The sequence below is a fragment of the Archocentrus centrarchus genome, chromosome 20, assembly GCF_007364275.1.
Source record: "Archocentrus centrarchus isolate MPI-CPG fArcCen1 chromosome 20, fArcCen1, whole genome shotgun sequence".
Taxonomy (NCBI): Eukaryota; Metazoa; Chordata; class Actinopteri; order Cichliformes; family Cichlidae; genus Archocentrus; species Archocentrus centrarchus.
Window position 1 is genome coordinate 25,592,461 of NC_044365.1, and position 20,092 is coordinate 25,612,552.

General features: G+C 39.9%; 1 protein-coding gene across 1 annotated transcript in view; it reads right to left on the bottom strand.

The window, feature by feature from the left end:
• Nucleotides 1–19,835, bottom strand: part of vipr1b (vasoactive intestinal peptide receptor 1b) — a 56,915-nt gene extending 37,080 nt beyond the window's left edge. The window contains exons 1-3 of the mRNA XM_030756321.1: nt 19,663–19,835; nt 8,216–8,306; nt 5,471–5,581 (exon numbers count right to left, since the gene is read on the bottom strand). Coding sequence (XP_030612181.1) covers nt 5,471–5,581; nt 8,216–8,306; nt 19,663–19,716 — 256 coding nt within the window. The 5' untranslated portion in view covers nt 19,717–19,835. The remainder of the gene's footprint in view (nt 1–5,470; nt 5,582–8,215; nt 8,307–19,662) is intronic.
• Nucleotides 19,836–20,092: the final 257 nt, after the last annotated feature.

Sequence of the window (20,092 nt, forward strand, 5' to 3'; positions counted from 1 at the left end):
CAATAAAAAGTGGGATAGGAAGTACTGTTTCTTGAGTTTTGGTCCCTGTTTGGCTTTAACTGATTTTCCTCTCGTGTTGCTAATGTCTCATCCTCGTCTTCAGCTTTTGTTCATGTGTTAGTTCTTTATCTTTCTTGTTTCCACATCCTGTTTTATTTTAGTATTTGCTTTTCCTTGTGTGCCTCCTGTGACTTAACTGCCTCTGATTTGTCTTCCCCGTCTCTGATTTTCGTTCATCTCTGTGTTGTCTCCCCCCTTGTTTGGTTTCCCTCCTTTGTGATTGCCCTCATTAGTTTCACCTGAATGTAATCAGCCTTGTCTGTGTGCAGTCTTGTTTCTCAACTCATCAGTTGTCAGATTGTCTCTTTGCTCCCTGTTCAGTAACCTCTTGTCCTCTCAGCTTCTTGTTTTTTCTAAACCTTTGGACTTTTGTATTCAAGGTTATTATGAACAGTCACTGAAGATTTGCTTTTGCTTATTTAACGTGTCGCCTACTATTGGGTCTCTCTCCAGCGCCGCTGACATGCAAATACTAGAGTATTGTTTGGTCTGTTTGTGCTATTGCAACTGATATACATAAACATTGAAAAAAGTTTAAAGAGCTGGTAAATGTCATTATAAAAATGGGCTATTATAGCCCTTGAGCTGCCCTCACTTCTCTGTATTATGCTAGGAAAATGGGAAAGAGGTGCACTGATTTATTGAAACATTCAAAGATCTTCTTTGGATGTTTGCTGCTTCTTGATGATCCCACAGCATATTTTAATAATGTTCAGGTCCAAACTCTGGGGAGGTCAGTCTACACTGGTAGATGAAAATGTAATGGTATTTCTCTGCATTCATAATTCCATCATTCCTGGCAAATGTAGTCCAAACCATGACAGAACCTCCTCCGTGTTTTACAGATGGCTGTTATACTTCTCTATTGACCTCTTCCATACATACTGACGACCATTTAAACCAAAAATGTCCAAATTTGTATTCATCACTCCTTAAGACTTGTTGCCACTGATTTTCAGTCCAGTTCTTGTGTAATGTGGCATACCTCAGTCTTTTCTCCCTTTTCTCTTCCTTAAGAATGGCTTCGTGACAGCCTCCCTTCCCCTGAGACCATTTCTGATGAGGCTTCAGTGAACAGCAGATGGATCAACCGAAGGGTCAGCTACAACTCTCATGTCTTCTTTCAAGTCTTTGCTCGATTATTTATTTATTTTTACTATTTCATAAGGAGGTGACTTTCCAACACTGTTCATCTGCTGTTTCCTCAGTTTTTGGGCATTTGTTTCCACCACTAAATTTTTTTTTTACTATCCATAAGTCAAGATTTCAGGTTATTACCTCAAAATTTCAACTTAATAATTCCAAATATCAAGTTAGGCATGCAAAAATTTTGACTTACAGTCATAAAATAAAGAGAAAATAACTCAAAATTGAGAAAATAACACAAACTGTTGAGTATTTAACTTAGAGTTGAGATCATCTTATTTTATTTTTTTAGTAGTGGAATCAAGCTTCAGGGAGAGAAAAAATGTCAGTGAGTGACACTGAGAGATGAGGACAGATGCAAGAAAGAGAGGAAAGCAGAGGACGATGGTAAGGACTGCTCAGCAATGGACACTGTGTGAACTGGAAGTTTAAACCTTACATAGAATGTCTTCATACATTTTAGAATTTTTAAATCAGATACTAGATCTTTATATGATGTGTTGCTGAATTATGCTTTTGTGAAACATTTTGCAAAACAAACAAGTATAATAATTTTGTTTTACTCACAGGTTGCATGAAAATACCAGGCAGTTTAGTGCTGGCTAAACTGGTTAGTTTGCAGTATTGTGATAAAGTTTGCAGTGATGCACTATGTTGAACTCGTTACATCAAGGGTTATCTTTTCTAACCCTAGACAATATAAAGCTTGTATAAATACATACACATAGCTCGCGAGACATCTGCTTATATCTTGTTGAATTCAGTTGGCTAAATCCACAAAGAACAGTGAATATCAGAGTAGGGGCACGGGTCATCTGATCACAGCTTTACACAAATAAGAATCTGCTGGAGCTCACAAATCATTATGTGACTTATTTCTAAGTAATTCTTTCCCCCAAGCTGCACTGCTACACCCAGTCTTACGGTTCTGCCAAGTCCCACTTTAACCCCCGTACATAACCTTTAACACACAAAAACAAAACATACAGAACATCCTCTGTGTGTGTGTGTGTGTGTGTGTGTGTGTGTGTGTGTGTGTGTGTGTGTGTGTGTGTGTGTTGTGTGTGTGTGTGTGTGCGTGTGTGTGTGTGTGTGTGTGAGTCTGTGTATTCAAGCAGACCATCTATGACCATAAGTATTCTCTTTTTTCTTCACTTGAGAGGAGTAACAGATTTTCTTTAAGTCAGGTCTGTGAAGGTATTAAGAGTAGATTTGAAGGACACACAGTTTAAAAAGAAAATGACTTTCATTAAATAGTCCCAGACAAGCAAGATGGGATTGAAAAAAATATTAAATGGGGTCCAGGTTTTCTTTCTTTTCTTTTTTTTTAGGGAGCGCCATTAACAAGATCTAAAATAGTCCTAGTGATGTAAAATGTGTTAATTTACTGTAAAAAGAGAGCTGGGATGGAAAGAATCTTGGCTCGAGTGCAAAGGAAAAGGACTTTGCAGATAACATAAAAATACGGCAATGCTTTTCCCCCCCCTCATCTTAGTTCATTGAAACATCACCTGTCCTCCCTCCTCTTTGTGTCTTCTTCCAGAACAAAGGTTAAGCAGAGGTCCTCGCAGTTTTCTTGGAGCCAGACTCCAATCTGTGACTAAGTTTACCCAGACTTTAAATCTGGTTGTCAGCTTTGTTCATTCAGTGCGTCTGCAATAACCTCTGAACCTTGTCCTGTGTCTCACAAACCTTGTCAAATCCTGCATGTTTATGTGCACCATACATACAGCATACATTGCAGGATCAACACTATCATTCAGAGTATTATCTGTTAGGTTGTGCTGGGTAATAGAACACTAGTGTTATGTACACACTTCAATCTCCCTGCCTCACAAATGGTCTATTATATCCTTCCACACAGCATGAGGAGCCAGCTATTTAACAGAGGGGTTTATTATTATTAAGTTCTGCATACAGATGAGGACAGAATTATTAGCCATTCATGCTGTTAAACAGAGCAAGGAATTTTTAACACAACTTTTCCAAACATCATAGTTTTATTTTGGATGCTTACATTATTTTACTTTGCACACAGAAACTAAATTATTTCACAAAAACATGTCAGGGCGGGCCGTGTGGCAGGACCCAACAGCAGGACTCCGAGACCGGCATAAAGTTCAGACTGCTTTATTGCAGAGTTCAAAAGCAAGGTAAGAAAAACGTCCCAGGAGCAGAACTAGAAGATAATCCAAAACAAAGACTCTTCAAGGCAAAACAGGACACAGATGGACACATCGTCATCAGGGGACGATGCGACAAAGAACAGAGGGAAATGGAGGTAATATATACACAAGGGGTAATGAGACAATAGGAAAAAGCTGGGAGGGAAACACAGGAAACAAAACTAGATACAGAACACGTGATAGAAAGGACAGGCAAAGTAAAACAGGAAATGACATAACACAGAGACCAAGACTAAGACACATGAACTTGACACAAGGATAGAAGATAAAAAATACAAGAGACAGACCACAGAGACAGGACTTGGACTGAACATGAGGAACAAAGGGAAGGCAGAACAAACTGAGACAAGGTAAACAATTCCTGTGCAGGGTTCCAGTGATTGTCTTCTTTGAGACTACAAACAGTTCAAACCATTCCTCAAGTTTTTATAGTGTGTAAATTAGAAATTAACCCTCAGTTGATTTAATCTGTCCCCTTTCACCTACAATCCCAGTGGTGTAAAATGGACTTACAGTAAATTAGGATTAAAAATATATATATTTATACATTTTCTGCATAACCACTGCATTGCTGAAACTGTACTGCATGGCTTCCTTTGGGGTATTTGGAACAAGTTGTATAAAAGCAAAAAACTCACAGCATGTGATCAGGAAAAGGATCAGTGTAAATGTGGCCCAAACAGATGAATTTAAACCTATTCTGAAATTAGATTTGCAGATTAAATTAGTCGCCTCTTTCCTTTTTTATGAGCTTCTTTCAGTTAAAGCTAATGTTAAAACCTTTTTCCTTTTAATAACTTTGAGAATGTGATCCATTATTTTTCCACATCCAGAGTCGATTATTCCAATTCTTTATATGCCGAAGTGGGCAAGGCACTATTATCATGATTGCAGTTAGTCCAGACTGGTAAATGAAAACATGGACATACTCTTGGCATCGTTACACTGGATACCTGTACAGTTTAAGATTCATTTTAAAACCCTTTTTTTCCCACTTATAAATGCTTGCATGGGCTTGCCCGTTATGTGCTGTATCTAACAGAGATGCTTTACATATAAAGTCTTATTCCCCTTATCAGATGCTTAAGTCAGCTGAACAGCAGCTGTGAGCAGCTCCAAGCACCAAACTGGATTCAACAGTCCTTCACAGTTGCAGCTCCCTCTTCCAGTCATCTGCTTCACGAATAGTTGTCAAATTTCAATTAAAAACTCACCTTTTCTCTATCATTTTAATTACATAGAATTGTGTTTTAATTATGTTCTCTTACAGTTGTTTAATTTTGTTTTCCTGGCTTATTGATTGTTGTGTAGCACTCTAGTCAATGTCTGTTACGCTAAAATGTGCTCTGTAAATTAACTTGACTTGACTTGAAACTCTGAACTGCTCCACATCAGCATAAGTTAATATGGTGATCAGGTTAAAAGAGATATTGAAAACTCAGAGTTTGGCCCAACATATCCTATGAAAGACCAGGCTGCAGAGATTTTTTGTTTTTTTATTGTGACAAACATGTTAGCTTTAACCCTGTTAGGGATATTGCATGAATGCAAAGATTTTTGTGCACTGGTTGTGTAAATAATGATGAACTGAAGCTCTTTATGGGCCTCATGAATCAATATCCAATTTCCCCTGAGTTGTTTGCCTCAGGCTTTCTGTGGGGTATCCAGTGACTGTCCTTGATCTTTTAAATGTCCATTTGCATGCAAGCAGCGCATTTTATCTTTAGTGTCTACCCAAAGGCTCAACTGTATGCAGATAGCCTTTTAAATATGAAAATACTCAAAGTTATTAAAAAAAAAAAAAGATAAATAAATGTGTTAGCCCATGGCAAAATGACAGCAATGTTGAGCAAAGTCCTGCTTTGGCATCTTTAGGCCTCTTTTGGTCACAAAAGTAATTATTTCCTTCAGAAGGAAAATTACATACATTTAAATGATCATTAATTTTCTTCTTCTCAAGCTTCTTCTGAAGAACTCCAGCTGTGTATACAATGTGAGAACTTTCTTCTCTATATCATAGAAAACATCTCTGATTTCTTATATTGTGTACTTACATAAAGTGAATGTAAACGATTTACCTTTATGGTGGTCACTGAAGTAACTGAAATATGGTGGGCAGGTTATCGTAACCACCTCTCCAACCCTGGCTGAAGGCCAGCAGGCGACGCTGTCCCACGTGCCTTGGCACCCTGCCAGGTGAAAGATTAACATGTTGTAACAGACACATGTGGAAGCACGGAGACCACAATGACAAAATTAAATTGTCTTTAACACGACAGCCATGACATGATTAAATAAATAACTAATGCCACATGGTAGCTGCACAATATTATTTAGTTTTATTTGAGGAACATAGTTATAGTTTCCAGCTTATAATATGGATTTACAAAGCCTGCTCTGGCTGGTCTTATCTTCATGCAGTGGAGTAATTTTAAATTTAAATGTGCTGATTTATCACAATCGGTGTTGGTTTGACATTTCTCTGATAATGAACTGCCTGAAAATATTTGTTCTTGCATTTCAAATTTAATGCACATTTACATTCAGTGGCCACTTTATTAAACATACCTTGCTAGTTTAGTGCTGCACCCATTTTGCCTTCAGAATTAGTTAGGGCTGGATCTGATGACCCTGAACCTGTTTGTTGTGATTTGGTGCTATATAAATAAAACTGAATTGAGAACTACCTTCATTCTTCATGGTATAAATTCAGCAAGGTGCTGCAAACATTCCTCAGATATTTTGGTCCATACTGACATGACAGCATCACACAGTTGCTGCAGGTTGGTCAGAATCATCATCAGAATCTCCTGTTGCACTGCATCCTAAAAGTGCTCTATATTCAAGCTTGTCATGTTCAAGAAACCAGTCTGAGATGATTTGAGCTTTACGACATGGAGGGTTATCCTCCTGTAAGCAGTCATTAGAAGAGGGGTACACTGGGGTGATAAAGGGATGGACATGTGTTTAAACAATACTCAAAGAGGTCCAAATTGTACCAAGAAATGATCCCACACACCACTGCATCACCACCAGCCTGAACCACTGACAAGGCATCATTGCTTTCATATTGTTTACACCAAACTCTGACCCTACCCGAATGTTGCAGCAGAAATTGAGACTCATCAGACCAGCCAACTTGTGATGGAAAATTTTACTTTAACCTCTTATATGTTGTTCAACTAGGGAGTGTGTGACCATGAAGTGACCTGTAGGCTGTAAAAACTGTCCAGATGACCATTCCCTTATCTGTAACCTACACACACCCTTCCTCTCTCAGGACTCTCTGTGTTAACGGGGTGACATTCTTTAGTTTTAGTGTCCTTCTGGTTAATTTCTCGGAGGGGGGAGAACAGGGGGGGGTGTAAAAGGGTATAAGTACATTGTGTTTCTGTGTAAGATTCAGAATCCACTCATGTCCCTCTGGGGGTATGGGGTGACTTCTCCTTGTACGAGCAATAAACCATGTAAAGGACTCTTGTCTCTCTTATTTGATAAAAAAATTTCCATAACACTTCTATTGTCCAATTTTGGTGAGCCTGTCTGAATTGTAGCCTCAGTTTCCTGATCTTAGATGACAGGAGTGGCACTCAGTGTGGTCTGCTGCTGGAGCCCATCTGCTTCAAAGTTTGACATGTTGTGCATTCAGAGATGCTCTTCTGCACACCTTGATAGTAATGAATGTTTTTTTTTTTTTTGCCTTCCTTTCAGCTCAAAGTAGTCTGACCATTCTCCTCTGACCTCTGGCATCAGCAATTTTCACGCAGAGGACTGCCGCTCACTGGACAGTTTCTCTTTTTCAGACCATTCTCTAGAAACCTTAGAGAGATCAGCACTTTCTGAAATATACTTACTATCAAAATGTTAAAGTCTGCTATATTTTAAGGAAACCACGAAACTGCTGAAAAATCCCTAGATTTATTATGTTTCATAGCCATAGGCTGTTTCTCACAAGTGCATATGGTAACACAGTTATGCAGGACATGACCCCTGAGTGCAACTTCAACTTCCTTCCTGTTGAGCAAGGAGAAAGGGAAGTAGAAAAATGAGGGCAATTGCAGAGATCAGGAACGTTGTTTCCTCTGTATGTTCACTTAATGCAGCGTGCAGTATGTACAATATTATGTAGTGATTTTTTATTAAAATGAGCACAAATGGAGATAGAACTAAAAATGCTTAGCATGAATATTTCACTGTTATTAAAATCACAGGAAGGGCAGTCAACCAAATATCTCAGCATGAATTAATTTTCAACTTTCATTTGGTGTTTGTGTTGAAAAGCATGGATGCATTTTTACCCACTTTAAGCATATTTCTGTTACGGTATGCCGTGTCTTATTTCTATGTGCCTTACTGTTTTGTTTTGTTTTGTTTTGGGTTTTTTTTCCTGTTTATTTCCAAAAGGAACACTTATTCATGATGAAGGTGGGAAATGATCTTCTGCTTAGTTAGACTGCAGTGTGTTTAAAGTTGGTTGACTTGTGACACTTATGAGTATGAATTGGCATTTTCTTTTTTATAGGCTTTTACCTGTGGGCTAAATTTTGCATTGCTGGTTTGGAAATCCAAATTCAGGAATGATTCTAAAAAAAGTTTTGAGGAAATCAAAAAATATTGTAATCTCTTATGGTTAATCTCATAAATTGCTGGAAGAGTTGACTGCAGGAAATTCAGTGATTCCACTGAAGAAATGCATTTCAATTTTTACTCTGCCTGACGTCACCTCACTATTTATTTGCTAGCACTGCTTCCCACCTTTCCTTTAAATAACCCTTTGCACACCCTAAAGAGGCAGAGAGACTAAATATGTTTCCTATAATGACCTGATGTGACGTTCCCAGAGGTGCTATTTTCACAGCGCACTTTCTCCAGCTCGATCTGGTTCACCACGTCACACATCTGCACCGATAACACCTGTGGACGAAACAGAAAGCACATTTAAGTGTCAGGAATGAAAAATGCCTCAATTACCCTGCAACAGAAAGAACTTCTATTCAGCAAGGGTGGAGACAAGCACAGAAGTTATACACCAGAAAGTATGAGTTTAAAATTATATTAACATTTTCTGTGTCACCTTCTTGCAACACATGCTCTTCATGCTGTATTTTCTTAGACTGAACTAATGACTAATAATATAGTAAATACAAAGAAACTGAGCCTCTTTTGCCAGTGAAATAGATGCTCCTGTGCAAATAAATTAGGGATTGGAGAAGAGAGCTACTGACTAATCTACTGTGACTGTTCATCTGTGTCAACACAGGCTGAAAAATGCAGGATGACAGCCGCTAGTGGAGAGCCAGTGGGTCAATGAAAATGTGTAAGACGAGCAGTGAGGAGCTTGAGAAGGTCACTGGAGATGAAGAGAGAAAAGTCTGCGTGAAGCAGAGCGTATTCATGAACTCCTAGTGAAGAGCTTCACTGTGCACCTTGCTAACCGAGTGGCAACACCCAAAGCAGTAAAGGTCAGAGTGAAGAGGGATGAAGCACAAAGACCATGATGTATTTACGCTTGTTTAACTCATGCTCTTTATAATTGGTCCTTCATGAGTCCCAGCCACCTTTGAGCTGTCAAACATCAAATGATCCTCATCAATCATCCAGAAATGTCCTACTTAGCGCAGGGTTGAGTTCCCAAATGATATTACATTGCTGTAAACAGCAGTCAGCAGTGCACTGCACACCCCAGGCAGACTAAACACCCCAAACCATCACAAATGAAAAAGGACATCTCTCAGAGCAAAAGCAACAAGCAGAGAAGCATCATTTTAGTAGTTTAATGAAGCATGTTCATCTGTTAAACAAGTGATAATCACACACCACCCACATTGATATATCAGCTGAATATTGGGCTTATACAGTATCAGTCTTCTTAACTGCCACAGGAAATCTACAGACACTAATAAAAATGTCCTGCTTGATCATCTGTCATAAGATAGTGCTGAGAGGATCCACAAGGAGAACACAGAGGTAGGTGGGTGATTAAAAAAAAAAAAAAAAGCCTTTAGAAGGGATCCCAAACTGAAGCACATGGAGCACAAAGAGGAAACACATGCAAACAGGAGCCAAAAGGGGAGCTAATGGTTCAGTCACAATAGAGTAAAAATAGAACAGCAACCCATTTGCAATTAAGAAAATTGGCAGTTGCCCAGTGATTGGACTGACTTTTATTTTAGTTGGAGTGGTCAAATGATTGGCCACAGGTTCAGCGGGAAACACCCTGAACCTCTGAGCGCCCACTTTTGATCACAAGGTGATTGCACAGGTTAACTGGTGGAAGGCAGCCTCTCTCTTCAAACAATCGGACTGACTGCAATCACTCTCAGAGAGAGTTTACAAATAATCTGGACATGACTCTTTGTCATGGGGGACTTGACTCAACTGGTTGCTGATTTTTTTGTATACTGATTACATTCCTAAAATAGATTTGCAATTTCTGCTGATTTATCTTAGTCACAAACAGATTGCATGTAACTGGCAACATGATCCCATTCAATTGCAAACCAATAGCAGATGCAGTCTGTCTTATTGCTGTTTTGTCACATCTTGATGGACCAAAGTCACTTTGAAGACGGCAGCTAACTGTGAACGGTCGCAGACCCGGTCTCGGTCATCAAAGCCAGCATTTCAAAGGCAATGAGACTGCAAATTCATTTCATACAGTAACAATAATTTTGATTGTGCTGCAGTCTCCAACTACTGCGTTCCCTAGTGTGACTGTAGCATTAAACAAACAGTCCAACAAAGATAAGGGAAGATGGGACTACAGATGCACAGAGAGCTAACTGCTGACTGAAAGCAATCATCATGAAGACTATGAGGGCGGAGCAGACGACAATCGGAAAGGAGTGAATGCAACTGCACTACAAATGCAAGAAGGGATAACGACAAAAATAAAACAGGAACCAAAACTCAAGATACTAAGTACTCAGGACCATGACAACAACTTAAAAAAAAAAAAAAAATTTGAATCAGATTATTAAGTAGTTCTTACTGTTTGCATAAACTACTTATTTCTCTTTATTGTAAAAAAATATATTTGCAAGTAAATTCATATTGCCATGTTTTTTTTTGTTTTTTTTTATCTTAAATTTATTCAAATGTAACTTTTAAGTGACACCTACTTCTACTTTTAATTAAATTTTAAGTAGTAGAATAAGTGGGATCCAGCTTTGGGAGCAACATATTAGTGCAGTCCCAATGCTTCAGGCAGCAACACAGTTAGTGCAAAACAACTCCCCTCTCACTATATTAGACTTAGATGAAATTATTATGAAGAGCAGTAAGTTATTCTTGAGTGACTGGAGTGCTTTACTTCACAATTTTCTTTTTTAGCAATGTGTAGGGGTGTTCCCAGGATTTTTTAGAATAGGGTGGCACAGGGGAATCCAGCAATGGGTGAGGGGTTTTTATTTCTACCAGACATGAAAATTAAACAAAAACACTTGAAAATTGATTGAAGAGTCAGTGAGTTATAATGATTTTTAATGTGCACAGACCGCCTGCATCCATAAATTAGGAAATCAGCAATTACATAGCAGGTACGGTGATGCACAAGATTTATCCATCCCTCCAATTTCTTCCACTTGTCCAATTCATGGTTGCAGGGGGCTGGAGCCTATCCCAGCTGCCATAGGCCAGGAGGCTGGGTACATTCAGGACAGGTCACCAGCCTGTCACAGGCCCAATTTAACAGCAAGTTAATGGAACTAATTAGATATGGTTTAGTTACAACAGTAAATAAGTTTAATTCTAATAGAGTGGTAGGAGTAAATATTACTAGTTGAAATATCCTTTGTTTACATGTTAATGGTAAACCTGGTTACTAGGGAAAAGTGTGTATTTCCCCACCGGCTGGCGAGTGTTTGGTGGAGGTTGTTGGCAGTTGCTAGGCGAAATTCGCTGCAAAGAGGTATATGATGCCACACTGAAAACTTCCTCTTGACTGCTTTGGTCGCCAGCAGATCGCTGCGGTTGTTCGTAGTTTGTGTGCAAGATGCCAACCTGTCTGCAAACACTCGCCAAGAGCAGGTGGGAGAAAAAACAAAATGGAAACACAACCTTCCAAGTAATAGTTGCGCCTTTGGAAACATGCTGGTGCAGGGTAAGGCCCAACTTTTACTTGGAGGACAAACGTTCTCACTTTCTTTTGCACTTTTTCAGGCTTCGCTATTGCTTGGCCAGTTTGCAGTTGTATTATTCAGCATTATTCAGCATTCACCCCACCACCACCACCACCACCTGACATTTTGATGACAGCCATATATGTATGATAAGGATGCTCAGCAGTTTTGCAAGCCACCTTACTCATGCTGTCACAGCTTTATTAGCCTAACATAAAGATCATTAGATAAAAAAAAAAAAAAACACCCCAGCAGCTGAACTGTAAACATAATGGAACAAACAGAGAACAAGTCTGTAATGCAGAGTATGCATAACATTTTAGCTAATGCCTGTAAGCTTTGCCAGTAAACGACAGAACATCTTTGGCCCCCTATTAACTGGCGACTGCAAACTAAAGCAGACAAACAGGGGTGCCTGTCAAAGAGACTCCTGCTTATCAAGATTATTGTGGCTGTTTTAAAACTGTGGGGAAAATATTCTGAAACCCACAGGTCTTTGCACTTTGTAATTATGTTGAAATTGAACAAGAATTTGTTTATTGCATGGGCGCACCTGAGAAGATTACTTTGGATTGCATGAATACACCAAATTAAGGGGGAAAAGGCACAATTTCTTGTGTTTTAAAAGAGCCTCTACATGAGGTACGTTCATTTGACGTCTTGATTTTGTGTAGCAACTAGTGCTCTTTTAATCTTGTTACATTTACATGCACTCAGATGAATGTTTTTCTGCTTACTTAATCTGTTGCAATCAATTTTGTTACACATTTTTTGGCTGAATGTTTAAAGTGTGATAAAACTGTTTTTTTATGATGACGACTTGGCACAAGAGTTTGGATTTTTCTAATTATTCTAATTTAATAAGTTTTAGTTTAACCTTCTGATGTCTGTGCCTTCAGTGACAGCACATAAGGATTTTCTGTTCTGATGCCTTTTTGAGCAGAATAACATTGTCCTTACTTTTGTTAAACACACACACATTCAGAAGAACGATATAAAAAATTCAGTTAAGACTGCTTGTTGATCTGCCACGACTATGGTTCATGTTTTCTCACATTAGTCACAAAACTGCTTTGTTCAGACTGAGTCCTTTCTTCTTGGCAAACACTGCAAAATATAACAAGTTGGCTTTATTTAAAAAAAAGTCAGCAAAATAAAATATTTTAAGAAAAAAGTGAAGTACACAGCACAAACCATCTAAAACCTCCATGTTATTTGCACTGCCTTCCCCGAGCTTAACTCACTCTCTTGAAGGTCATCCTGACACTATCATAATCCACACAACTTAGGTATGAGAGTCTTGGCCTGTGACTGATTACAGCAGAAAGTCCAACATATCCTCGGGAAAGAGTAGCAGCACTGCTTAGGAGGAAAAGAAAAGTGCTAACTTCATCTGCTCAGAGCAGCATGAATGCAGAAGGATCTCTCATGTTGGTCAGACCCTGTTTTTGATTAGAATGATGTTGATGGTAGGGCAATGTAACAAGGAAGCACTTAGGAGAAGATCCAGAAGGTCCAGAAGTCCCACTGAGAGAAAGATGATATCATCATCATAGTGTGTTTACATTAGAGAATACCAGTTCCTCCAATCTGTGACAGTGAGTTTTATTATGTGTCCAAGTGACTGTTTTAGTGTGTGTGTGTGTGTGTGTGTGTGTGTGTGTGTGTGTGTGTGTGTGTGTGTGTGTGTGTGTGTGTGTGTGTGTGTGTGTGTGTGTGTGTGTGATCTTTCCCAAATCAAAAGTGGTGAACTTGACTTATTATGAGAGAGAACATTTTTTAGAAAAAGTCACCAGCAAAATGCACCTCAGTGAAAGCCAGCATCCAGACATCTAAACAAGGATAAAAAGACTAGCAGAAACCAAACCAGGCAGTGTGGTGATTTTGATGGCACCTCCACTCTCACCAGAGTCCAACTATCACAACACAGGATGGTGAGAAGGACTCAAATGTCCGGAGCTCAGAGACCCCAAGTGGCTGCAACCTACATCAAAGACTGAGAAATAGTGGACACCTGCGTGCCAAGGCAAAAACATGCAGGAAGGTCTCCACCAGTGACTGGGGCCCTCGCCAAGACCCAACAGAGGCCAGAGAACACAACCCAGCCCCACCCAGGCAGCACGGGCACCCAGAAAGAGGAGCCCATAGCACCGCATGAGCTGAGGGACAGTGAACAGACCCAAAGCCCAGGAAGGACACCAGCCAACCCAACCAGGACGCCCAGGCACAGCCCCAGTGGCACAGGACGACCAGATCCACAGGATGCCCACCTGAGCCCCCCACACCCACCACTCTGTGACAGAGCAAAATGCGCCCATCCACCCCAGAGAGCCAGGTGCAGGGGGCAGAGCACTGTGCCCACAGCCAGCAAAACCCATACACCCTCACACATCTCCCAGCTACACCGCCCCAACGTCCACACCACCCCCCAACCCACCCACAGATGCAAAAACGGAGCCCCCACACTGCCACTATGACACCCCACCATGGCCAGCCACTCACACCCCGGAGTCAAGGACAGGCCCACCAGGCCACCCTCCACCCCGAGAGCCACAGGGGATCGGACCCCACCAGTACCAGAGAGGAGAGAGACAACAAGTGTGTGTGCAAGTGAATTAACAGCTCCACTGGGATTCTAATGTCAAGTATAGTGATGGTTACATTAGTCACTAAAAGCTCTTAAATATTCTCGGTGGTATGATTATTTTTTATTTGTCTATCAGTATAGTGTTATTAAATGTGTGCAAAATGGTGTAGTAATGATATCAACATAATAGGGTTCACCTGAATGTAGATAAATGATGAATGGTAAATTATCATCTTGATTAAAAGCAATTCTACATAAATGTATTAATCAAATCAATATATTTACTGTACCAGATGCAGCTTAAAGCTGATTTGCATCAGCAAATGAGCCAAAGAACAGATACAGTCATACACGCAGTGGTCACTTTATTATCTACACCCTGCTTGTATTGAGTTGACTGGGTTCTACATTGTATAAACTCAACAAGGTGCGCGAAACATCAGAGATTTTGGTCCACATGATAACAGTTGCAGCAGATTTGAGTTCAATGAACTCCCTGTCATGTTCAAGAAACCAGTTTGAGATGATTTGAGCTTTGTGACATGATCTGTTGTCTGCTGGAAGCAGGCACCAGAAGGTTGTGATCATAAAGAGATGGAAATGGTCAGAAACAATACTCAGATAAACTGGGTTGGTACTGAGGGGCTCGAAGTGTGCCAAGAAAATATCCCCCCCACACCATAAGACACCACCAACCTTAACAGTTGATAAAAGGCAGGAAGGAGCCATACTTTCATGTTGTGGCCCTACCTCAACTCCAGGCCTCGCGGGCCCGTGTCCTGCAGGTTTTAGATGTGTCCCTGATCCAACACACCTGAATCAAATGGCTGAATTACCTCCTCAGTATGCAGTCAAGTTTTCCAGAGTCCTGCTAATGACTTCTATATTTGACTCAGGTGTGTTGAAGCAGAGACACATCTAAAACCTGCAGGACACCGGACCTCGAGGCCTGCACGTGAGGATCCCTGCTCTAAATGTTGTGGCAGAAATCAGGACTCATCAGACCAGGCGACATTTTACCAATCTTCTGTTGTCCAATTTTGGCGTGCCCATAGTTTAGATGACAGAACCCAGTGTGGTTTTCTGCTCCTGGTGCCTATCTACCTCAAGGTTCAACATGTTGTGCATTGCTCTCCTGCATAACTTGGTTTTGACAAAATGTTATTAGAATTACTGTTGTCTTCCTCTCTGTCTGGTCATTCTCCTCTGACCCAGAGCACATTATCTCAGTTCCATGGTTCCATGTTCAAAGTCACTTAAATCACCTTTCTTCCCCATTCTGATGTTCAGGTTGAACTTCAGCAAGTTGTCATGAGCATATCTACATGCATACATAAACTCACTTGTTGCTACCATGTAATTGGCTGTCTAGATGTGTGTGTTAAGCTGTTGAACAGGTGTACCTAATGCAGCATTTAGCAGCTATACAGAGCAAATTGTTTGGTAGCTTTTGTACTCTAACTGAGCACTCAGAGTACTTTCTTTACTATACGTCTCATTCACCCATTCATGCTGCGCTTTATTCTATGTCTTTAAGCACAGAATAACTGAGGTTCAGTGTCCAAGGACACTGAAATGTAAACTGGAGGAGCTGAGGATCAAACCACCAACCTTCTGATTAGAATGTGATGGCTCTACCTAAAAAGAAAACAAAAAGGAGTGACACTGCACCAAACCATTTACTGTGTGTGGAAATCATTTACATTTGTTTGACTTGTAAGTTATTGGCAGCTATTGTAAGATTGCTTAGCCTCTGGAGTAAATGGCCAGTGTTTCAGGGCTTCTGGTGGATATCTGGACAAAGATTTGTGCTTGTGTTTGTGTTTATGAATTGAGATTAAAAAAAATAATAATAGTAAATTTTCATCAGTCTATCAATAGTTTTCATATTGAATTAGACAAATCTTTCCACATGGACATCAACTGTATGCAGCCAAGCCCTGCTCAGATTTGATTGGTCAATAGAAATCACACTATACACACAGTATAAAATCAGAAATATTCCAGTAGCAAAAATTGTGTCCCTTGCATACACACTCTATTAACATACCTTGCAACTGACATGTTCTTTTTCAAGTTTGTTCTGCTGCCCCCTACAGGGTCATGAGGGGGCTGGAGCCTATCCAGGCTGTCATAAGGTGAGAGGTAGTGTACAGGTTGCCAGCCTGTCGCAGGACTAACACAGAGAGACAGACAACCACTCACATTCACAGTCGCACCTATAGGCAATTTATGATCACCAATTAACATAACCCTATTAACTGCATGGCTTTGGACTGGACCCAGAGAAAACCCAAGCAAACACAGGGAGAACATGCAAGTTCCACACAGAGGGGCCAAACTTTGCCTATTTGAGTTTTAAACTGCACTGATTATGCATGCTGATTCAACACGTTACAACAGAGAAATCCTGAATGCCATTAACACCTGTGCTGTCTCTACAATGACAAATCTGCATTTAAATTATTTTTTCATTCTTTTTTTTTGAGCCTTTTTGAATGAACTGTGTTTTCTCCAAATAGTAATAATAATAATAATAATAATAATAATAATAATAATAATAATAATAATAATAATAATAATAATAATAATAATAAGATCTTGCCCAGAATTTTAAGGGTGACAGTGATAATTAAAGTTGCTTCGTGTCTTCCAGCTTTTGGAAAATGCAACTCATTTTGAATGTGAAGTTCCCCAAAAGCCATTAATGCTGCATAAACAGAAGAAAGTCCCTCATCAGGGAAGAAAACAGACATAACAGTGGAATGTGTGCATGGCTTTATAGTGTAGGCTGCTGGGATCAAGCCCTCTCTATTGCATGGAGGTAGTTTATTAGTTCACATAATCCTGTATATTGTGAATAGAGCCAGAACACACAAAGAGGGAGACCAATGATAAAACAGTCATCAGAGTTCACAGCAAGGGATTCATACAGCTGGAGTGGTTGAATTTCCTCATCCACAAAGATACAAGAGAGGTAGGGGATGTGACAGTGATATATGACTGGGCTCAAAAAGCAGAAGACAAAAACTAAGTGCCTGCCGCCTGAGATGCTGGAAACCTACATAATATCAAGCATTTAGACAGCCCAACTATGGAGATGGCTATATTGAGCAATGAATCAAAATGTCAATTTCAAACTATGCAAAACTGTGCCAATGATAAGTGGACCTCAGCAAAGACTTAGCTACAAACACACACACAACATATATGCATGTTAAATCACTGTGCAAATCATCACATAAATACCTGCAAGCTTTGATATTTTCTTAGCGCAGAGCTCATCATGAGGATTGCCAGGGTGTTGCTGCAAGTTTTTAGTGATTGTTGTCATTTAAAGTGGCTCCTGGCCTTGTTTAAGATAATGATCAGATTAAAAAGAAAAAAAAAAACTGCTGAGAGAAAAATGAAAGGTGAAACTCGTGTCTGTGCATGACCAAACTAATGTATTTATACCCATTCTACACTTTACTGGAAAAAAAGCAGCATCTACATAATGGTTACCTGTGTGGCTTTCCTACCTGTCTGTGTACCTATCCTTCTATCTGATTTTAATTTAAAATCACCAGATTTGGAGATATGTGGTTTGAGTTGACTGGCCAGGAAGACTATGAAAGTTTTTAATATGTCACTAAAACTTTGAAATACGAAACACATTATTTGCCTCCGAGATAGAGATTTAAAGTCTCTAGATGCAAAACAGCACCTGAGTACATGTACTTAGTTACATTCAACCACTGATATAGACACACAATCGTGAGAGGATACTGAGACAGAATTTTTTTTTTTTCCACACTGGAACCAAAACAGAAAAGTCATTTCCAAGCATCTGAACGGAAACCGTTTGAAGAGATGAAATGTGTTCGGGCTGCACCTCCCACACCACCCCACAGCACAAATGGGTTTCTGTGATTATTTGACAGAAAAGTTCCTTAAGGTTTTTCTCGCTTGGCTTCATATTCAGAAAGAGAAATCATTACACACATTACACATTACACACACACACCCACACACACCCACACACACCCGCCTGTCCCTGCTCTTTTTCCTCTCCAATCTGCATTCTGTTAAATCAATAATAGTGACATACAGCCACTACAGCCTTTGTAACCACTTTCTGCACTTTAGTCAGCAGCACCAGGACTCCTTATTAGATATGCTGATGAAACTTGTTATTGTAAACCAGCCACCTAAGGATTTTTAAAAAAGGACACTAATAAACTGTATACGAGCCAATAAAGTATGCCAAATGACGCATCTGATTGAGCTAAAGCGTCAGATGGGCCTGACATTTGAGAGTCGTCAGAGGTGAGCGTGCAGAAAATTCTCACACAGGCACTTAGATGTTCACAGTCAAGTATGCCTAGAGAGAGCTTTTCTGGAAGGCATTAAGGAAGATTTGCTGATGGACAGATGACTAAAATCAGCACAAAATTATAGCTATTATCACAGACTCCTCAACTTCTCTTTGGGTTTCTCTCTCACATTTCTGAAACTGTAACAAAAAGCCTCTTCAGTCCACTGAAACTGCAGGTGCCTGACAGAGATTGGATGAATGATGAGTAAATCTCTGACAGCAGCTACTTGAATGAAGTGACACCGCTCTTCATATTCCAAATATGATCAAATATCGACTGTTATGAACTGGTGCTATTGTATAATAAACAATAAAACTGAACTGAAACTGACAAAACATTTTTGAAAAAATGAAACACAGCTGCAGACAGCACTTTGGTTTGTTGCTCACAAAAAAAAATAAAATAAAAATAAAAAACCCCACCAAGCATACAACTGAGCAGCCTCATTCTGCATCTACAGTGAGTGTAAATTTAAAGCGATGCGTGAGAGCCTGTACATCCATCACTCACACAGCGAACGTAGCAAAACCCCCTGCAGCAACACGCAGTGCCACTAAAACGTGACATATTATCAGGTGGCAACGCTCAAAGGCTTTCTACGTAATTATATAAACCTAGAGAGAGCACAACTATTTAGGAAAGTAGTCAAACATAGAGTCTAGTTAAATTACTCCACTCATCCACCTGGGAGAAACACAAGAAATCAAACAGGAGCAGAAATAAAGTTAACAGCAGCCAGGGTGGTAGATTTTATATACAAAAATCCGTATTTTGAAGAAACTGAATCACTGCAGATGCCGGTGATTCTGATCGGATCCAGTTTCATATGCGACCTTTAATCTGACGGGCTTCATACGGCGGTGTATATTTATAGAACTACACTTGCGCTTAATATAAAAGAGTATAGGGTGGTCCTGTTGCCAGCAATTGGAAGTGCTGCTTCAACTACACATATATTGTAGCGATGGAAGCAGCCCCTAGGTTTTTTTTTTTTTTTTTAAGTCGTGTTTTGTGAGGAGATGAACAGGATATATCGAGCGACAAAAAAGTAAAACGTTTTGTTTGTGCGTTTTTAAGAACAATTACATTAAACTTACTCGGAAAAGCTTTTTAAAGTTCAAGAGTAGATTTTCATATAAATTGCTTGTAGTAAAAGTCTATCTATAAATTAAAGGCTCCAGTGTCAAAGAGAGACACAGACTTACTTTTGGCAGATATCCGCACAATGCCAGAAGGTAGAGCAGCTGGGAAGAATCCATCCTCTCTTTAGATTCTTATTCTTGTGAGGGGGGAAAAAAAATAGACGCTTTCGGAAGTCGGTTTGAGTATTTTGAGGAGAAGTGCGTGTGTATCTTTGCGCGTATTTAGATGCGTGAGGTAAATCGCCGCCGCCGCTCCATCGGATTGCGCTTTTCTCTGTGCGCTCCCTGTGCGCGGGAGAGCAGCGTCTGCTTCCTTGTACCCGCCCCCCACTCCCATTCACAACTCCACGGCGATTGTCCCTGAAGACTGCTAACAAGTCTGTCGGCATGGTTAATTGTAAGATGGTGCGCTGTGAACTCATTCTAACACGGCTGTCCTTAGGTGCAATCGGAAGACTCTGAAATAGCTGGTGTTGCGCAACATCCACTGCAG